This window comes from Trachurus trachurus (assembly GCF_905171665.1).
Source record: "Trachurus trachurus genome assembly, chromosome: 13".
In the NCBI taxonomy this organism is placed as follows: domain Eukaryota; kingdom Metazoa; phylum Chordata; class Actinopteri; order Carangiformes; family Carangidae; genus Trachurus; species Trachurus trachurus.
Window position 1 is genome coordinate 4,984,929 of NC_139892.1, and position 21,166 is coordinate 5,006,094.

The 21,166-nt window shown below is 40.2% G+C and overlaps 1 protein-coding gene across 8 annotated transcripts in view; it reads right to left on the reverse strand.

The window, feature by feature from the left end:
* The window catches only part of LOC310995827 (protein NLRC3-like), a 39,131-nt gene that overhangs the window by 16,276 nt on the left and 1,689 nt on the right, over positions 1-21,166 (reverse strand). For 5 of the 8 annotated variants that reach the window (XM_083984986.1, XM_083984985.1, XM_083984983.1 and 2 more), the window contains exons 1-2: positions 4,404-4,620; positions 29-148 (exon numbers count right to left, since the gene is read on the reverse strand). In XM_083984986.1, coding sequence (XP_083841112.1) covers positions 29-99 — 71 coding nt within the window. In that variant the 5' untranslated portion in view covers positions 100-148; positions 4,404-4,620. Of the gene's footprint in view, positions 1-28; positions 149-4,403; positions 4,621-7,654; positions 7,707-21,166 lie in introns of those variants that run through there. The other 3 variants (XM_083984981.1, XM_083984987.1, XM_083984982.1) reach the window with 2 other exon arrangements.

Below are 21,166 nucleotides of genomic sequence, written 5' to 3' on the forward strand. Positions count from 1 at the left end.
AGTTTTTCTGACTGTTTTAAACTCTGACCTTTGACCTGTGGTCTGGCTTTTGGTTTTAGAGGGAGGGGCTCCCTCCTCTCTGTCCTCACACTGATCCATGCTGCTGAGGTCACATCCACATCAGCTCACACACACTTTGTAGCTTCACCTGCAGAGGAAACACACATCATTCATCTGCACATCAGCTCACATGTCCATCATGTCTCCAGCTGCTCCTCCACTGATTGGCTCTTCTTCTCTGCTTCATATCAGTGTCAGTTGAATGCAGTCACACAGCAGTGAGGAAGAGGAAGCTGCCATCAGCTGCTGTACTTCTACTATCAGTCCACTAGATGGCGTCATGAAGCTGCAGTGAAGTGAAGAGCAGCCCAGCAACATGATCCATGGACCACTGTTTCCATCCACTGACACACACAAGGACTGAGATCCACTGAGATGATGTGACACAGTCTCTGTGTGGACAGCGTCCCTGTAGAAAACCACTGGATCAAACAAGCTACAGCTGATTATTACACACACAACAACTGGGCCTCGACTTATTTCACCTCACAGCTCCACTATCACAACATTCAGTCATTTCACTCACACTGGAAATTCAAAGAGAGAAAAACACTCTCCAGCTGCCACTGACACTTATTGTCTCTGTCCATCCATTCATCGTCTGCTCCATCAAATGTCACAAAATACAGACAAATGATGCGTTCAAGTCCCTCTCGGTCTGAGGCCACGTCTTCAAATGTCTCGTTCTGTCACAGCAACAGTCAAAGAGACAAAAATATTCAGTTTATAGTCAAATCTACCATCCATTCTACCCTGAAAAGTTTGAGCATCTCTTTTTGTGGTGTAAAAATGTAGAATAACTTAAAACAATTTAAAAGTAAGTACAAACAAACACTCTTGGTCACCTATAAAGAATTGGACAGCTAATTTTACACTTATTAGGGCCCGAGCCAGCGACTGCAAGTTGCAAGGCGAAAGCCCTATTGAAATTGCGCTGTTTATTATTATTATTAATCTTACGCAACTTCATGCCCCAAATTCGCCACTTTCCCATACTCGAAAATTCCCAAATTTTTGCATGTGGGAGCGGCCTTCTCCGAAATTCGATATTTTGGTGGTGCCGCACATGGGCGGCGCAAAATGGCCGAATAGCGCCCCCTACAAATTTTGTCAATGGCCTCGCCATTCGTCTTACTTTGTCGTAGACACACGAAATTTGGTACACATATTTATCATACCAAGACACACAAAAAACTCTCTTACAGTCATGGTGAAATCCCAACAGGAAGTCGGCCATTTTGATTTGAATTTCACTTATGGGTCGTTTTCGTCATTTCCACTACTTAAAGTAACATTGCGGTTTTTCGGCCTTAAAATAATGTTTCCAGACTCACTGCAATGGTAGAAAAATGGTTAATAGGATGAATGGTCCTGCCACCGCAGCCTGAGCCGGGTCGCGTCGGCTGAAACTGCACTATGTAACTTCCCTGCATGGGTACGAATCACATATTCTGTTTTTAGGGTGACTTTTTAACATCCATCTGGGGACTACAGATGAAAAATAGCCTCTTGGCTAATTCTGGCGCATTTACAGTAATGTTATTAATGTGCACTGTCCCTGTTTTCAAATAAACTTATAAACTAAAAAAACTAAACTAAAACCGCCCCCCCTCCTCCCCCCTCCCCTCTGCGTCGGAGAGAGACGTAGTGGGTAAAAGCGAAACTTACGGTTCCCCTCCGGTCGTCGTCGTCGTCGTCGCAGCCGCCGCCGCCCCCCTCACCCCCTCCCCCGACCACCCGCCACACAGTCTCCTTGCAAACATGTGGGAAATACTGTCGTTTATCAATGAGAATAAACGCTGGATGCGCTGGCTGATAAGCTTCGTTTTCGTTAAGTTTTGTTTTTCCCACCAGATGGTGGAAGCACTGAGCTGAAACTCCGCAATGTTGCTTTAAATTGGAACCAACTCGTCCTATCCTAGGGATTTCACTCGATCGTCTTCAAATTTGTTTTCCAGCATCGAAACCCCATGGTGATCTTATCTTGTGCTCTGCAGGTGTGTACTAGGTCATAGGGCGTGGCTGCTACACAGGCACGTGCACACATAGGGCCCAATGAGTGCTTGAGCCCCTGCCCTTTTTGCCTCGTATTAAAAAGTGCCCTTTTTATGTTTGTTTTTTTTTCCCCCAATAAATACATTCCTGTTGTGCATGGGGATGTAAACAACGGCGCTGTAAAAATGCCACGGTTATCTACCATACGCATTTCCTGTGTGTGTTGTCCGCTGCTGCTCCGCTCTGTCTCTCACTGAGGGGCGGGGCTGCCCCGTGGTGCGCGCTCCCTCACATGCACGTCCAGAGAGAGAGAGAGATACTAGCTGCTGCCTCATCGATAACTCCGTGTGTTGCACATAGATAAGAACCTTGTGAGTTATTGTGAGTTATTGCCACCAACACCACAAACACCACTCCCTTGTCAGTTCTGACAAGTCGCCTTCCACTTATTCAACCAGCTTATATGAGTCATATTTCAGAAAAGTGCCCATTTGTGTTTGTTTAGCTAACTGCTTGTTAAGAGTTAAGCCCCGCCCCCTCTCCTTTCTAACATCACCTGAATGTAGTGAACAACAGCAACAGGAGGAATCACTCACTCAGCTTGATTTCACTGACTATTTGAATTTGTTTCCAGATGTTGAGTTACCGGTAATTGTGACTTTGCTGTTGTAAATATTGCTGCTGTTCTGAAAAATGCACAGTAGCAGTCACAGTAGTCATTTCTTGGTTTTGTCACATATATAGATGTGTAGCCTGTAGGCTTCGCCTACTTCTATTTTGCACTTGCACTCACATGATTTTTTTCTGCAAGCCATGTTACCCCCAACAATATTGGCCTTAGCCTACCAGTTCAGTAGTCATGACTCTGTTTCAGGAAGTTGGGAAATTGGTCCAGCAGGTTGATTGCAGTCGGAAGGCGTGCAGGCTTTCTCTACCGACTAAATAGTAACTGTAATTTTATTTTATTTATTTATTTTGATATTAAAGCAGAAGTAAGTGATATATTTGTGTTAATATAAGTCTTAAATAGTTATATCTTCCGACAGCAATCACTTACATAGAGTGTTTGGACCGAAACACGGGTCTATCAGTCACTCTGCTCTGCTCTGAGCCGAGGAGAAAACATTTATCGTATCCTACAGTTTTTATCCAATGAGGAGAGAGAACGGCATGCAGGGCTGTGTGTGCAGCCAAGGGACGCCGTGAATGTGGCGACGTAGGGACGAGGACTGTTATGGTGCGTTCAAGGCAACTCGTAACTCCGACCTGTGAAGTCGTACCAGTTCGATCTGGTACGAGTTCACGGGTCGGAAGTTACGAGTGGCCGTTATAGTGACTTTCACAGGTAAAACAGGTCGGAAAAACACGAGTGGGTTGCCTGGAACGCTACAAAGTCGTAAGTCATGACTTGAAGCTGTAATTTACGGTTTCAAAAGCCTGCCTGGAACACAGCATTAGCCAAAACGACCGGATCGCTTACTTCTGCTTTAATCTTCTAAATTGTATGGAATTACAGATGTATGACATGAATCACAATGTAAGGGGGGGCTGAACTTGATAAGCTTTGCTTCCTTCAGCCCCTTCTCAAACTTGCACAGTATCATTATTGTTTTTGTTTCTTTTTTTCTTTTTTTTTCTTTTTTACATATAGGCCTAGCCTACTGTTTGTCTTTGCTGTGCTTGTTTGAGACAAATAAAGATCAAATCAAATCAAATCGAAAATCAAACAGGGAAAACAAGGAAATCCTCAGTTTTTAAGACTGAAAACTGAACATTTCTGCTTGAAAAATGTTGATCGAACAAATGCAACTCCAACAGATTATTAAAATTCCAATAATCAATAACCCAGAGTGTTGGTGGGAGTTTGCTGCAGCTGGAAAGTGACCAGTAGCTTCACCTGTCAGGTAGCCTACATGAGCTTCATTACAAGCAGAAAGTAGCACAACAATAAAGCAAAATACCAGAAGATATCTCACAACTGTACTGCAGTAAATGTAGGCTACTCATAGTTACTTAGAAGAATATGATGCTGAACATTGACGAAACACTGTCAAATCAACAATCAATAAAGCCTTAGGAAAATTGTGATAACAAGAGGTTTTCCAAAAGCAACATACAATTGATCAGTGATAGGCAGTACAGCGTCCTCTTATTCCAGCGCTTCTACCCACAACATCCACACAACATGGTGGACACGGTTCTGTCGGTCCAGACTTTACAGTTACAGCTCTGACTCAGCTACAGTAACATTATAATAACACAACAACAACACAACCACAAGTTGAGGGGCAGAGAACTCAGGTAACGACAGGTGTTAACGAGGAAAACATTCAGACTGTTCACCTTACCTTCACACGACGAAATACACTGCGACAACCGCTGGGTGAAAGAGGAAGGGAACAGGAAGTTGAGGAAGTGGGGCAGGGGGTGTCACTTCTTTAATCTGAGTAGAGAGACTGGTGTTTTTACTGCTGTAACTACTACTACTACTGAACCATAAAGAGTTAAAATATTCATGATAATTTGATAATATCGATCTTCAGTCCGCCGCTTGTCAGAAGAACATGTGTGTTTCCCCTGTGTGTGTTGTGGTGATGTCGTCAGGACCGTCAGCAGGGGGCGACACTGATCCACTGCAGCAGGGACAACACCCACAGGAGAAGAACTCCAGGGAAAACCCCATGGGAAAAACAGGAAGAAGAGAAGTTTTTTTTTTTTTTTCTCCTCACTTTTATTTGACAAAATCATGTACAAACAACATGGCATATATCAAAATTAACATTCCACAGGAGCAGGTGCATTGAGGAATGCAGAATACAGACTTAACTTGAGAAATAAATAAATGAAATATAAAAGAATAAAAAAATAAACAACTTTAGTTAGGGCTTTTGTTGCAGAGCATATTTTTCAATTAAACTGAAAAGTTTCATTGCATGTTTACTTTTCATTATGTTAAGGGCTTTGGTGAAAGATAGAAATTCGTTATGAAACACATAGAACCTAGGTTTCACTTTCATGTATTTACACTTGTGTATGTAAAATTTTCCGAGGATGAGTATATTGTTTACCAGAAAGTCCCATTCATTGTTGTCCATAACAACTCCATAGGTAATGTCTTTTTGAGAAAAGGGTTCAAGTTGGATCTTTGTGTACAGCCAGTCATGTATATCGGTCCTGAGTGCTTCAGAAAACATACATTGAAAAAATAAATGATCAGAGGTTTCAGTATCTTCACAAAATTCACAGTTGTTTGTTTCAAAACCAAATCTCTGTCGAAGAAGTTCACCAGATGGATACACACCATTTAAATTTTTAAAATGGATTTCTTTTGCTTTTGGATTTATAGGAAATTTCAAGTATTTAGTGCGTAAAGAGTAAATTATATCTTTGGGGAAGACTTGTTTAATGGAATTTCGAAAAGATAGTAAAGGGTGTGTGATGTCATCAAGCATCTTTCTAATTGTTTTATTAAGAATTTTAATACTTTCAAAATCACAGTTTCCTACTAGGAGATGTGGAAGATTAGGAGAGATGTGAGTTGAGTTCGAAACAATCCCATGAATTAATTTAAAAGTAGGCTCAGGGATGGCTCTCATTATGGAAGCAAAGGAGTTACGATCAACTGCTAGATCATATTTAAAACAAAAATGTTCATATGTTATCACACGCCCCTCTTCGTCAGTCAAATGAATTAAGGACCAAATACCTTTATCCATCCAGTCCTTTTTATACAACGATTTGTTTTTAACTGTAATGTATCTATTGTTCCATATTGGTGTGTTGTGCGGGGTAAAATTATGATTATACAAAAGTTTCCAATATAAAAGGACTTGCTGGTGTAACAGGGATAATTTGACAGGAAGTTTCTGAATATGGAAATCACATTTTAACAGAAAATCAATACCACCAAACTTCTTGAAAATTTCTCTGGGGATATGATACCAGAAGCTCTTATTGTTAAGGAAAGATTTTAACCAGTTAATTTTCAGTGTTCCATTGATGAAATCAAAATCGATAGCCTGTAGGCCCCCTTCTTTGTATTCTTTGGTCATTTCTGTTCTCTTAATATAGTGCATTTTTTTTCTCCAAATATAATCAAAATTAATTTGGTTGACCTTCTTTATGGCTCTGTTAGGAATGGCCAACGAGTACGCTGGATAGATACATCTCGATATACTTTCCAACTTAGTAAGAAAGACTCGCCCCAGTAAACTGATGTCTCTCAACAACCAGGAATTAAGTCTAGTTTGACATTCAGTTATTGTTCTCCACACATTCAAATTTTCTCTTTCGGTTGGGTTTTTAGATATGTATTCCTAAATATTTGACAACTGATCTTATAGGAATGTTGTATGCTTCTGTTAAATCACTTTGATGAATTGGCATCAACTCACATTTGTTCAAATTAAGTTTAAGCCCAGAGGCATTGGAAAACATATTAATTGCTTGTATTATCTTGGGGGTTTCAGTTAGGTGTTTCATAAAGATGGTCGTGTCGTCAGCCAGCTGGCTAATGACAACAGGTAGCCCCACAACATTTAAGGGAGCAATATCTGAATTTTTTATAAAAATAGAGAGCATTTCTGTGGCAATTATAAAGAGGAATGGAGAGATAGGGCAGCCTTGTTTGACCCTATATGAAATGTAATGAAATAAGCGGCTGATGCATCAGGCTAATTTTGAACTGCTTCCGTCTGGTAAACATTGAAAAAGCGCTCCGGGCGCAAACCACAAGACAGAGGGACAGTTTTATTCCAAGTGACGTTAAATGCTCCACAGGGAAACCCTGCACAATGTGAATGTGATTTACAATAGTAACATCTGTAGAATATTTGACATTACCTTTTACATATTTATTATACATTAGTTCTTTACCTACTTTTCTATATGTCTTAAATCGCTCTTTGTATATTACTTTTATCTTTTTAAATTATTAGGGAGAGATGCGCCTACATATTGTTGAGCTTTATTGCCCAATGTCAATAAAATAAATTAAATTGAATAAGTAATAATCAGTATTGATCAGTGCACTGCAAAAACTCTACATCTTACCAAGAATATTTGTCTTATTTCTAGTCAAAACAAATCTCATTCTACTTAAAATCAGACTCATCACATAAAAAGTAGCTTGTTTTTAGACACTTTTTTTTACTTCTTTCAAGCAGATATTCACATGAAATAAGTAGAAAATTCTGATAGTGGAGCAAGTTTTTCTTTCTTATTACAAGCACAAACAACTTGCTTTCACTGGCAGATTTTTCTACTTATTTCAAGTGAAAATTTGTTTTAAACAAGTGAAAATGATGGTGGTGAGTCTTATTTTAAGTGGAAAGAGATTAGTTATGAGACATTTTGACAAGAAATAAGACAAATATTTTTGAGTTTTTGCAGTGTGATAGGCATTAACAGCTTCTGCTCTATTTCCAGTGCTTCAACTGACAACATCCACACAACAAGGCGGTCCAGACTTTACAGTTACAGCTCTGACTCAGCTACAGTAACATTACAATAACACAACAACAACAACACAAGAAGTTGAAGGGCAGAGAACTTGGATAATAACAGTCAACAAGGAAAACATTTAAACTGTTCACCTTACCTTCATACGAGAAAATAAACTGCAAGACAAATGTTGAGTCAAACATGAATCCTGAAAAACAGGAAGAGGAGGGCGACCCTTGGTATAAACGTTTAGACAAGGAGTTCCACTCCTTTTCCTGTTGTTACAACACAGGGTCTCCTATAATGTCTTCCCTCTCATAGGACCAACAGGCCCAACTTTAATTGCTCTTCATCCCAGCTCCTCTGCCCTCTACCCAACAAGTTACTGATCAGTGATCACTAATACTTTGAAGAAAAATAATGAAATCTTGAAAATCACTTATAAAAATGCAATTTTGAAACAAGAGTATGTTTAATACGTTACTCGTTACTCTCGATGGCATCACCCAGACCTCAAGTACAACGGCGAGGAACCTTTAAGTCATTTTTGACCAGGACCTTTCCTTCAGCTCCCACATAAAACACGTGACTAGGACTGCCTTCTTCCATCTGCGCAGTATCAGATTAGGAATAGGCTATCCTCTCCCAGAGTGATGCTGAGAAACTGGTGCATGCATTTATCACTTCTAGGCTGGACTACTGGAACTCTCTCCTGTCAGGCTGTCCCAAAAACTCTCTAAAGAGTCTCCAGCTGGTCCAGAACGCCGCAGCAAGGGTTTTGACAGGAGTTAGAAAGAGAGAGCACATCTCGCCCACTTTAGCCTCTCTCCACTGGCTTCCTGTAGGATATAGAATAGACTTCATATCCTTCTGCTGATTTATAAGGCTCTTAATGATAAAGCTCCTTCCTATCTGAAAAAACTAATCATTCCTTACTGTCCTACCAGAGCACTCCGCTCCCAGAATGCAGGTCTGTTAGTGACTCTCTAAAAACAGACTGGGAGGTAGAGCCTTCAGTTACCGGGCTCCTTTACTGTGGAACCAGCTCTCTCCATGGGTCAAAGAGGCAGACACTCTAACTACATTTAAAGGACCATTCCAATTCCGGGCAAATTCAACTCGGTGTATTTTCCTAACATTTTAGGTCTAAAAGAAGGAATCTGAAGATTTTCAGTTTCATTGCTCCTGTTTTGTGGTAGGCTACTTGTGTCTGTCCCCGCATCGCCACGGCAGCAATGAATGGGAGCGGATGCAAGTTCCGCTGCTTAGCCACTCAACTACTCAAACATGTGCCGAGAAGTTTATTAACTTCAAGCAAGCCAACATGTTTGTGAAACTCGATCTAATTCAAAGTCAAAACAGGAACAATTAAACTGAAAATCTTCAGATTCCTTCTTTTAGACCTAAAATGTTAGGAAAATACACCCGAGTTGAATTTGCCCAGAATTGTCCTTTAAGTCTAGGCTTAAGACCTTCCTTTATGACAGGGCTTTTAGTTAGGGCTGGTTCAGGTAGCTCTGAAGCGTTTTATAGCTACGCTGCTATAGGCTTAGACTGCTGGGGGACACATCTGGTTACCCTGGTTACCTCTTCTCCCCTCTCTCCTCTCCTCTCCTCTCCTTACTCTCCTCTCCTTACTCTCCTCTCCTCTCCTCTCCTCTCCTCTCCTCTCCTCTCCTCTCCTCTCCTCTCCTCTCCTCTCCTCGCAGTACAATTTTGAGCTGTCATTATCATTGTCTGTTGTACTTTGTAGTTTGGCGCTGGTGTCTCGCACTCTTCCGCAGATCCACCGGAGCTCCATCTCTCTGCACCCCCCCCCCCCCCCCCCCCCCCCCCTGCTGTTAGACCGCCCTGCCCTCCCTTCCCATGAACCAGTCTGTCATCCAGTCCCCCCATTACTGTAAGCTGGCCAGCTCTCCCTGCCTTTCCTTCCACCGGAAGCTTCCTCCATCAGCTCTTGTTACTGTAACATTTCCATGTTTCTCACAATCTCTGATGTAAACGGTTTTCTTGTCTGTAACAGCATCTATTGCACGTCTGTCAGTCCTGGGTGAGGGATCCCTCCTCTGTACTGCAGTGAAGTTAGTTTGAAGTTGGATATTTGACAGACATTCGCTCACTCACTCGCTTCTCAATATATTAAAAATCCATATAAAATATAAGATGTGTTCAAATGCAATAAAAACAGGTGAGTCTCATAGAGGAGGCTTAGCCCTACCATCCTGTGTTGATTTTGAGCCAACAGGTCACATGACCTGAGAGTTATTGAGCTATAATGCTCATATTTACAGTATAAAATAAATCAAAAATCCATATAAAATATTACATTTGTTTAAATGCAATAAAAACAGGTGTGTCTCATAGAGGAGGCTTAGCTCTACCATCCTGTGTTGATTTTGAGCCAACAGGTCACATGACCTGGGAGTTATTGAGCTCTAATGCTCATATTTACTGTATAAAATATATTAAAAATTCATATAAAATAGTAAATGTTTTTAAATGCAATAAAAACAGGTGTGTCTCATAGAGGAGGCTTAGCTCTACCATCCTGTGTTGATTTTGAGTCAACAGGTCACATGACCTGGGAGTTATTGAGCTCTAATGCTCATATTTACTGTATAAAATATATTAAAAATTCATATAAAATAGTAAATGTTTTTAAATGCAATAAAAACAGGTGTGTCTCATAGAGGAGGCTTAGCTCTACCATCCTGTGTTGATTTTGAGTCAACAGGTCACATGACCTGAGAGTTATTGAGCTATAATGCTCATATTTACTGTATACAATAAATCAAAAATCCATATAAAATATTAAATGTGTTTAAATACAATAAAAACAGGTGTGTCTCATAGAGGAGGCTTAGCTCTACCATCCTGTGTTGATTTTGAGCCAACGGGTCACATGACCTGGGAGTTATTGAGCTTTAATGCTCATATTTACTGTATAAAATATATTAAAAATCCATATAAAATATAAGATGTGTTCAAATGCAATAAAAACAGGTGTGTCTCATAGAGGAGGCTTAGCCCTACCATCCTGTGTTGATTTTGAGCCAACAGGTCACATGACCTGAGAGTTATTGAGCTATAATGCTCATATTTACAGTATAAAATAAATCAAAAATCCATATAAAATATTACATTTGTTTAAATACAATAAAAACAAGTGTGTCTCATAGAGGAGGCTTAGCTCTACCATCCTGTGTTGATTTTGAGTCAACAGGTCACATGACCTGGGAGTTATTGAGCTCTAATGCTCATATTTACTGTATAAAATATATTAAAAATTCATATAAAATAGTAAATGTGTTTAAATGCAATAAAAACAGGTGTGTCTCATAGAGGAGGCTTAGCTCTACCATCCTGTGTTGATTTTGAGCCAACAGGTCACATGACCTGGGAGTTATTGAGCTATAATGCTCATATTTACAGTATAAAATACATTAAAAATTCATATAAAATAGTAAATGTGTTTAAATGCAATAAAAACAGGTGTGTCTCATAGAGGAGGCTTAGCTCTACCATCCTGTGTTGATTTTGAGCCAACAGGTCACATGACCTGGGAGTTATTGAGCTCTAATGCTCATATTTACTGTATACAATAAATCAAAAATCCATATAAAATATTACATTTGTTTAAATGCAATAAAAAACAGATGTGTGTCATAGAGGAGGCTTAGCCCTACCATCCTGTGTTGATTTTGAGCCAACAGGTCACATGACCTAGGAGTTATTGATCTATAATGCTCATATTTACAGTATAAACCTACATTAAAAATTCATATAAAATATTAAATGTGTTTAAATACAATAAAAACAGGTGTGTCTCATAGAGGAGGCTTAGCTCTACCATCCTGTGTTGATTTTGAGCCAACAGGTCACATAACCTGGGAGTTATTGAGCTATAATGCTCATATTTACTGTATAAAATATATTAAAAATTCATATAAAATAGTAACTGTGTTTAAATGCAATAAAAACAGGTGCCATTCTGTGTTGATTTTGAGCCAACAGGTCACATTAATTTTTTATATATTTTATACAGTAAATATGGGTGTTAGACCTCAATAACTCCCAGGTCATGTGACCTGTTGGCTCAAAATCAACACAGGGGGCCCTAGTTTGCTGGCGCAGCGCAGGTGGCGCAAGGTAGCGCAGCCAGTCTAATGCAAGTTTCGACCAGCGCAGCCTAGCGCAAAGTCAGATTGGAAGATTGGCAGATCGCGCTGCGCTGAGATAGGCGTGGCCGCGCAGCAGGGGGAGGCGTCACAGATTCTGCTTGGTGCTGTGGAAGTTTCGTCCGAAAATGTCCCGCCGAAGTTGCGCTGAAAGCTCGCCACCTCCAACCAGGTCTAGTCTCAGCGCAGGGCGAAGCGCAGCAGGTGCAGTGGAAGTTTGGCTGACTGACCTGCAGTGCACACACGTCACCAAGACCTCACAGGCAGATCTCCACAGTTCCAGACACATTTCAATGCAATAAATATCCACAATAACCACTATTTAATGCAACTAACGGAATCAACACGTGAATTTATATCTATATAGATTGTCCCGTCACATCTGACGTCAGATCAAAGCAGAGATCAAAGGCTGTCGGTGCGTAAAGGAAACTCCACCTGAATTAACACAGCAGGGACGAACTGGCACTGAAAAGCAGCTGTGGATGTCCCAAAAGCAGGACTGAGGGTGGATGACTGCATGTCGCTGCCGTGTTGAGATACCACTCTGCCCTTGTGATGATCGCTGTATTTATTTATTTACTTATTAATTCATAAGCACGTGCGACCGCATCACGCAGCCGTAATGAAAAACAAAACACAAATCATCATCTCTCTTAGTCCACCACCACTGCCTCGGTATCAGATAGTCAGTATATAGCCTACTACAGTATATTCAGCATCTCTATCACAGAGAAAAAAAGAGAAAAAAAGAGACGGACAGAGAGAGAGAGAGAGAGAGGAGGACAGAGAGAGAGAGAGAGGGAGAGAGAGAGAGAGAGAGAGAGAGAGAGAGCGCGTCCTTGCTGATTTCATCCACATGGTGTGTGTTTATGTTGTGATTAGTGTAGCCTACACCTCTGATCTTATACACAGGGTTTGAATAAATGTGAGTTTCTTTATTAGTTTATTAGTTGTTGTTTCTTAGATTGCGTAGGGGTTCTCAGTGTATCAGATCAATCCTGGTTAAGTATATTAGTAAACTCATTATTGGTCACTCTGAGCTCGGACCTCCGGGGAAACAGCTGTTTCCTCCGGGGAGAGGTTCGGCCTCTGGCGTCGCTGTTTCCTCCGTCCATGTCCAAGTATAAAATGACAAACTTGCAGCGCGCATCACCCGCCGCGCAGTTAAAGGTGAGGAGAGGAGCTCCTTTGATTGGTGAAGATCTGACTCGGCTGTGTCAAACCCACTCCACGCCTTTCTCTCCTCCTCCCGCCCTGTCTCCTCCCTCTTCACCGTTTGCGCCGGTGGGAGGGACGAGGGGAGGGGCTGCGCCGGTCTAAGTCTGACTGCGCGGCCCACCAATCTTGCGAAATGGACCTGGGCCACGCCCCGTTGGCGTGGCGAAGCTGCGCTGATCACAGACTTCACCTGGTCGACGAAACTAGGGCCCAGGATGGTAGAGCTAAGCCTCCTCTATGAGACACACCTGTTTTTATTGCATTTAAACGAAGGTAATATTTTAAATGGATTTTTGATTTATTTTATACCGTAAATATGAGCATTATAGCTCAATAACTCCTAGGTCATGTGACCTGTTGGCTCAAAATCAACACAGGATGGTAGAGCTAAGCCTCCTCTATGAGACACACTTGTTTTTATTGTATTTAAACACATTTAATATTTTATATTAATTTTTAATGTATTTTATACTGTAAATATGAGCATTAGAGCTCAATAACTCCTAGGTCATGTGACCTGTTGGCTCAAAATCAACACAGGATGGTAGAGCTAAGCCTCCTCTATGACACATACCTGTTTTTATTGCATTTAAACACATTTACTATTTTATATGAATATTTTATATATTTTATACAGTAAATATGAGCATTATAGCTCAATAACTCCCAGGTCATGTGACCTGTTGGCTCAAAATCAACACAGGATGGTAGAGCTAAGCCTCCTCTATGAGACACACCTGTTTTTATTGCATTTAAACGAAGGTAATATTTTAAATGGATTTTTGATTTATTTTATACCGTAAATATGAGCATTATAGCTCAATAACTCCCAGGTCATGTGACCTGTTCGCTCAAAATCAACACAGGATGGTAGGGCTAAGCCTCCTCTATGAGACACACCTGTTTTTATTGCATTTAAACAAATGTAATTTTTTATATGGATTTTTGATTTATTTTATACAGTAAATATGAGCATTATAGCTCAATAACTCTCAGGTCATGTGACCTGTTGGCTCAAAATCAACACAGGATCAATCAATCAATCAATCAGGCTTTATTTGTATAGCACTTTTCATGCCCATGGCAGCTCAAAGTGCTTTACATGTTAAAAACAAGCAATAAAGGGAACACATATTGGGAGACATAGGGAACACATGTTAGGGAGACATACATAGATTCGCAAACACATACACATTCACACAATCATTTTAGAACATTGGATTTTGTCGGGGAAACGCTATCTAATACTCACTCATTTGCAGTGGGCAAAACACTAGATAAAATGAAGTAAAATAAGTAAAATTGAGAAGAGGAGAAAGACACTAGGTAAAATGAAATAAGATAGATAGAATGAGAGGATAAGAGAGATACTAGATCAAATGAGGTAAAATAGATAAAAAGAGAAGACCAGAAGGACACTAGGTAAGAATAAGCAGGTGTAGTGGGATAAAATAGAGAAAAAAATGGGTGAATTAAGATAGAATAAAAAAGATAATAATAGTAAACAAATAAATAAGAAAATAAGATAAATTAAATGCATGTTTCAAAATAATAGAAATAGTACGAATCAGTTGAAAGCAAGGCTAAAAAGGTAGGTCTTCAGTTTGCTTTTAAAAATGTCCAGATTCTCTGCCCTCCTCAAGTCCTCAGGCAGATAAAATGAGGCCTCACCATATGTTTTGTTTGCAACTTTTGGAATAATTAAAAGGCCGCTGCCTGAAGACCTGAGAGTTCTAGAGGGTTCATATGTTAAAAGCAACTCAGATAGGTAACTGGGACCGAGACCATTAAGAGCTTTAAAAACCATTAAAAGGATCTTAAAATCAATCCTGAAGCAGACAGGTAGCCAGTGCAGAGACCTTAAAATCGGTGTACGTAATGTGTGCTCTCTGTCTGGTCCTCGTTAAGACTCGTGCAGCTGAGTTCTGCAGTAGCTGGAGTGGAGCGATGGTTTTCTTAGAGAGACCAGAGAGAAGAGCGTTGCAGTAGTCAATTCTACAAGTGATAAAAGCATGCATTAATGTCTCAGTGTTGGCTTGTGATAAAATTGGCCGCACTCTGGCAATATTCTTAAGATGATAAAAACCAGTCTTTGTTATGTTTTTAACATGAAGGTTAAAACTCAGTTTTGAATCTAAAATCACACCAAGGTTTTTAACGTGCTCAGATGTGTTAAAAGACAGGGCTTGGAGTTTAAAATTTAGTTTCTCTCTGTGTGCTTCAGGACCGATTACAAGTACTTCTGTTTTGTCCTGGTTGAGCTGCAAAAAGTTAGCTGCCATCCATAATTTGATATCTAAAATACATTTTAAAAGGGCATCTACTGGCCCAGTGTCATCAGGAGACACGGCTATGTAAAGTTGTGTATCGTCAGCATAACTGTGGAAGTTAATGCCATGTCTCCTGATGACATTCCCCAGTGGCAGCATGTACAAGTTAAAAAGAGTTGGAGCTAAAATAGAGCCTTGGGGGACACCACAGTTAAAATCGTAGTTCTCAGAAGAGCATTCGTCAATATTGATAAAACATTTTCTGCCAGTAAGATAGTCTTTGAACCAATTAAAAACAGTACCAGAGAGGCCAATGAGGGTGTGGAGTCTGTTGAGGAGAATTTCATGGTCGACTGTGTCGAATGCTGCACTCAGGTCCAGCAGGACCAGGACAGATAGTTTCTTTGTGTCCATGTTGCACCTCAGGTCATTGATAACTTTAGTTAATGCCGTCTCTGTACTGTGTTTGGCTCGGAAACCAGATTGATATTTCTCTAAAACATTGTGAGAGTTTAAGAAATCATTCAACTGATTAAAAACAAGCTTTTCTAAAATCTTTCTTAAAAATGGCAGATTTGAAATGGGTCTGTAGTTGCTGAGAACTGTAGGATCAAGGTTATTTCTCTTCAGGAGAGGTTTGACTATTGCAGTTTTTAGTGAGGTTGGAAAGACACCCGTCTGTAAAGAGCAGTTTATAATGGTGAGCAAATCATCAGTTAAATGATGATTTAACTGATGGATGGTAGGGCTAAGCCTCCTCTATGACACACACCTGTTTTTATTGTATTTAAACACATTTACTATTTTATATGAATTTTTAATATATTTTATACAGTAAATATGAGCATTAGAGCTCAATAACTCCCAGGTCATGTGACCTGTTGGCTCAAAATCAACACAGGATGGTAGAGCTAAGCCTCCTCTATGACACACACCTGTTTTTATTGCATTTAAACGAATATAATATTTTATATGAATTCTTTATGTATTTTATACAGTTAATATGAGCATTATAGCTCAATAACTCTCAGGTCATGTGACCTGTTGGCTCAAAATCAACACAGGATGGTAGGGCTAAGCCTCCTCTATGACACACACCTGTTTTTATTGCATTTAAACACATTTACTATTTTATATGAATTTTTTAAATATATTTCATACTGTAAATATGAGCATTAGAGCTCAATAACTCCCAGGTCATGTGACCTGTTGACTCAAAATCAACACAGGATGGTAGAGCTAAGCCTCCTCTATGAGACACACCTGTTTTTATTGCATTTTAACGAATGTAGTATTTTATATGGATTTTTGATTTATTTTATACTGTAAATATGAGCATTATAGCTCAATAACTCCTAGGTCATGTGACCTGTTGGCTCAAAATCAACACAGGATGGTAGAGCTAAGCCTCCTCTATGAGACACACCTGTTTTTATTGTATTTAAACACATTTACTATTTTATATGAATTTTTAATATATTTTATACAGTAAATATGAGCATTAGAGCTCAATAACTCCCAGGTCATGTGACCTGTTGGCTCAAAATCAACACAGGATGGTAGAGCTAAGCCTCCTCTATGACACACACCTGTTTTTATTGCATTTAAACAAATGTAATATTTTCTATGGATTTTTGATTTATTTTATACAGTAAATATGAGCATTATAGCTCAATAACTCCCAGGTCATGTGACCTGTTGACTCAAAATCAACACAGGATGGTAGAGCTAAGCCTCCTCTATGAGACACACCTGTTTTTATTGCATTTAAACGAATGTAATATTTTATATGAATTCTTTATGTATTGTATACAGTAAATATGAGCATTATAGCTCAATAACTCTCAGGTCATGTGACCTGTTGGCTCAAAATCAACACAGGATGGTAGAGCTAAGCCTCCTCTATGACACACACCTGTTTTTTATTGCATTTAAACAAATGTAATATTTTCTATGGATTTTTGATTTATTTTATACAGTAAATATGAGCATTATAGCTCAATAACTCCCAGGTCATGTGACCTGTTGACTCAAAATCAACACAGGATGGTAGAGCTAAGCCTCCTCTATGAGACACACCTGTTTTTATTGCATTTAAACACATTTACTATTTTATATGAATTTTTAATATATTTTATACAGTAAATATGAGCATTATAGCTCAATAACTCCCAGGTCATGTGACCTGTTGGCTCAAAATCAACACAGGATGGTAGAGCTAAGCCTCCTCTATGAGACACACCTGTTTTTATTGTATTTAAACACATTTAATATTTTATATGAATCTTTAATGTATTTTATACTGTAAATATGAGCATTATAGCTCAATAACTCCTAGGTCATGTGACCTGTTGGCTCAAAATCAACACAGGATGGTAGAGCTAAGCCTCCTCTATGAGACACACCTGTTTTTATTGCATTTAAACAAATGTAATATTTTATATGGATTTTTGATTTATTTTATACTGTAAATATGAGCATTATAGCTCAATAACTCTCAGGTCATGTGACCTGTTGGCTCAAAATCAACACAGGATGGTAATAATAATAATAATAATAATAAATTTTATTTATAAGCGCTTTTCCAAAAGCTCAAAGACACTTTACATACAATAAATGCAGTTAAGAACACAAGACATTCAATTAAAAGCAGCAGAGACAGTATAAAACATAGAGAACAATATAAAACACACACAGGAATTATGTATTAAAAGCTGATTTAAAAAGGTGTGTTTTTAACATTGTCTTGAAAGTTGGGAGGTGAGTGCAGGTGCGGATGGGTTTGGGGAGTGAGTTCCAGAGGGAGGGGGCAGTGATGGAGATGGCTCTGTCCCCCCAGGTTCGGTGCTTGGTCCGTGTGGGTAGTGACAGGATGTTTCCTTCGGATGAGCGGAGGTCGCGGGAGGGGGTGTGGTGATGGAGCAGGTCTGTGAGGTAGGGGGGGGACAGGTTATTAAGTGCTTTGTGTGTGAGGAGGATGATTTTGAACTGTATGCGGTGAGTGATGGGCAGCCAGTGCAGGTCACGGAGGACGGGGGTGATGTGATCTCTGGAGCGGGTGTGGGTGAGCAGGCGTGCGGCTGAGTTCTGGATGTATTGTAGTTTATTGAGGAGTTTGGATGGTGAACCATAGAGGATGCTGTTGCAATAGTCCAGTCTGGATGTGATGAATGCATGGATGAGGGTTTCTGCAGCAGAGAAGGTGAGTGAGGGGCGGAGACGGGCGATGTTCTTGAGGTGGAAGAAGGCGGTCCTGGTGATGTGATTGATGTGGAGGTCAAACCTTAGCTTACTGTCGAAGATGATTCCTAGGTTGCGGGTGTAGTCCAGTAATTTTAGGCCAAAAAAGGGGTCAACGTTAAACAAATTGCAACAGAAGCAAACTCAACTGATTTTGTATCCTCAACATGTCCTGACTGAGGGAAAAAAAGCCCCGAAGAATCCCATTAGGGGAAAGTTTCGAAAAACACCCAAACATATCCGATTTATACGCATATAAAAAAAAAATTTCACGTGTATAGGGTAAAATTTTTAACCTTTAGATATCTCCATGAAAATTACTGAGTTGATTACTTACATTAAGACAAACAAAAAATGTATTACAAGTTTTTTTGAAATTCTTTGTTAACATGAGCAAATTTGCAAAAATGTGCATAAATTTGCATAAATTGAACCGTTTTGACGGCACATGTGAAGTTGCTGTGGTTGTACCGGCATGAAAATTGGAATGAGTTGACTCCATCGGTCAACCGACAAGTTGACCACTTTAAATTTCAAGATGACTGCAATTTTTCAAGACAGCCACATCCTTAGTAGAGCAGGTATGACATGAGCCAACAGTGCATAATCCAGTTACGTATGGCTAATTTGCAGACATACAACACCTGATCTAAACATTGGGTAGAGCAGGTGAAAATGTCTTGTTCAATCTTGTTAACATATAATATGTTAACAAGATTGAACAAGACATTTTTAAAGGTGTACAGAAAAGAAAATTGAATTTGAGGATGTAGGTCAAACTTTGTGCAAAATTCTATTTTTGAGTAAATCCGGGATGAAAGTGTGTTTTTTTTTTTTCGCATTGGATAATGCAGGCGCACGGATTATACGTCAGCCTGTACACGATTCACCAGCCACTGCTATTGGATCCGTAATCCGTCATTCAAACGTCTGAGACACGCACACACACAAGGAGCTCGGCTCGCCCATAGACTGTAAAAAGAATGGACGTAGCGTCCGTGACGTCACCCATTGGTTTGGGGGAGTCTGTTTTGTGCCGCTACTACGGGGGTTTGAGCCGCGCCATGTTGGATTCTACTTGCCATATTTGGAGCGGTGCGGCCGTTGGCCGGCCGAGAGCCCGCCCACTGGCCTCGTAGCAGCGGTCGCCGGACCTGTCACTCAACGGTTCTGTGCCCTAATTGACCAGAACTTTAAACCTAATAATAGTAAAACAGTAGAGTTTAAAAAAAATTCACCCCCCTCAGAGTGTGTGCGGGGGTAGAAACTATCGGTTGAGACCAAAAAAATGAAATGTACCAGGCTGTAAATATGTTTTTTTAAGCTGTAAAATCGGCTATTTTAACATGGGGCTCGATTGGAGTTGCTCCCTTCTGGAGCCAGCCCCCAGCGACAGCCGGGGGGATTGCAGTTTTTTGAACGCGGAAGTGAGCTTCACTTCTCAGACCGACAACTACCCCCTTGGGCTCGCCCCAAGCTTTGAATATCCCGCCCGCTCGATAACGACCAATCAAATTTGTTTTCCTTACTCGGGTAAACTCGTGTTGCAGCTCGTGACAACTCGGCGCGACACACAGGACAAACGGCCATTTCTGTACACCTTTAACTGTAATGGGTGATATTACAGTTAAAAAAAACTTAAGGAATGGAACCAATTTAGGCCCCTGAGCATTAATAGAGATGGAGCATGTCATACCTGCTCTACTAAGGATGTGGCTGTCTTGAAAAATTGCAGTCATCTTGAAATTTAAAATGGTCAACTTGTTGGTTGACTGATGGAGTCAACTCATTCCAATTTTCATGCCGGTACCACCACAGCAACTTCATATATAGCCTACATGTGCCATCAAAACGGTGGAATTTATGCAAATGTATGCAGATTTATGCAAATTTGCTCATGTTAACAAAGAATTTCAAAAAACTTGTAATACATTTTTTGTTTGTCTTAATGTAAATAATCAACTCAGTAATTTTCATGGAGATATCTAAAGGTTAAAAATTTTACCCTATTCACGTGAAAATTTTTTTTTATATGCGTATAAATGGGATATGTTTGGGTGTTTTTTGAAACTTTCCCCTAATGGGATTCTTCGGGGCTTTTTTTCCCTCACTCAGGACATGCTGCGGATACAAAATCAGTTGAGTTTGCTTCTGTTGCAATTTGTTTAACCTTTTCTCATAAAATGACTGGACTAGTGTGGGATGAGGGAGACAAAGTGCAGTTATCAAAGGTGAGGGAGAAGTTGTGGCTGGCTTTAGTGCGGGATGTGGGGTCAATGATGATTATGTCCGATTTGTCACTGTTCAGTTGAAGATAGTTTGTTTGCATCCAAGATTTAATTTCTGTGAGACAGTTGCTGAGGGTGGAGTGGGTGTTGTTGGTGATGGCTTTGGTGGAGATGTACAGTTGGATATCGTCGGCGTAACAGTGAAAATGGAGTCCATGTTGACGGATGATCTGGCCAAGGGGGAGGATGTAGAGGATGAAGAGGAGGGGACCAAGCACCGACCCCTGGGGGACACCTTGTGACAGAGGAGCGGTGGTGGGGGTGCAGTTGTTGATGCTGATGAACTGTTGTCGGTTGGTGAGGTAGGAGTGAAACCAGGAGAGTGCTGTGCCAGTGATGTGGAGAGAGGATTCCAGACGGGAGAGCAGGATGGAGTGGTTGATGGTGTCGAAGGCTGCTGTGAGGTCGAGGAGGATGAGGATGGTGAGGTGTCCGGAGTCTGAGGAGAGGAGGAGGTCGTTGGTGACTTTCA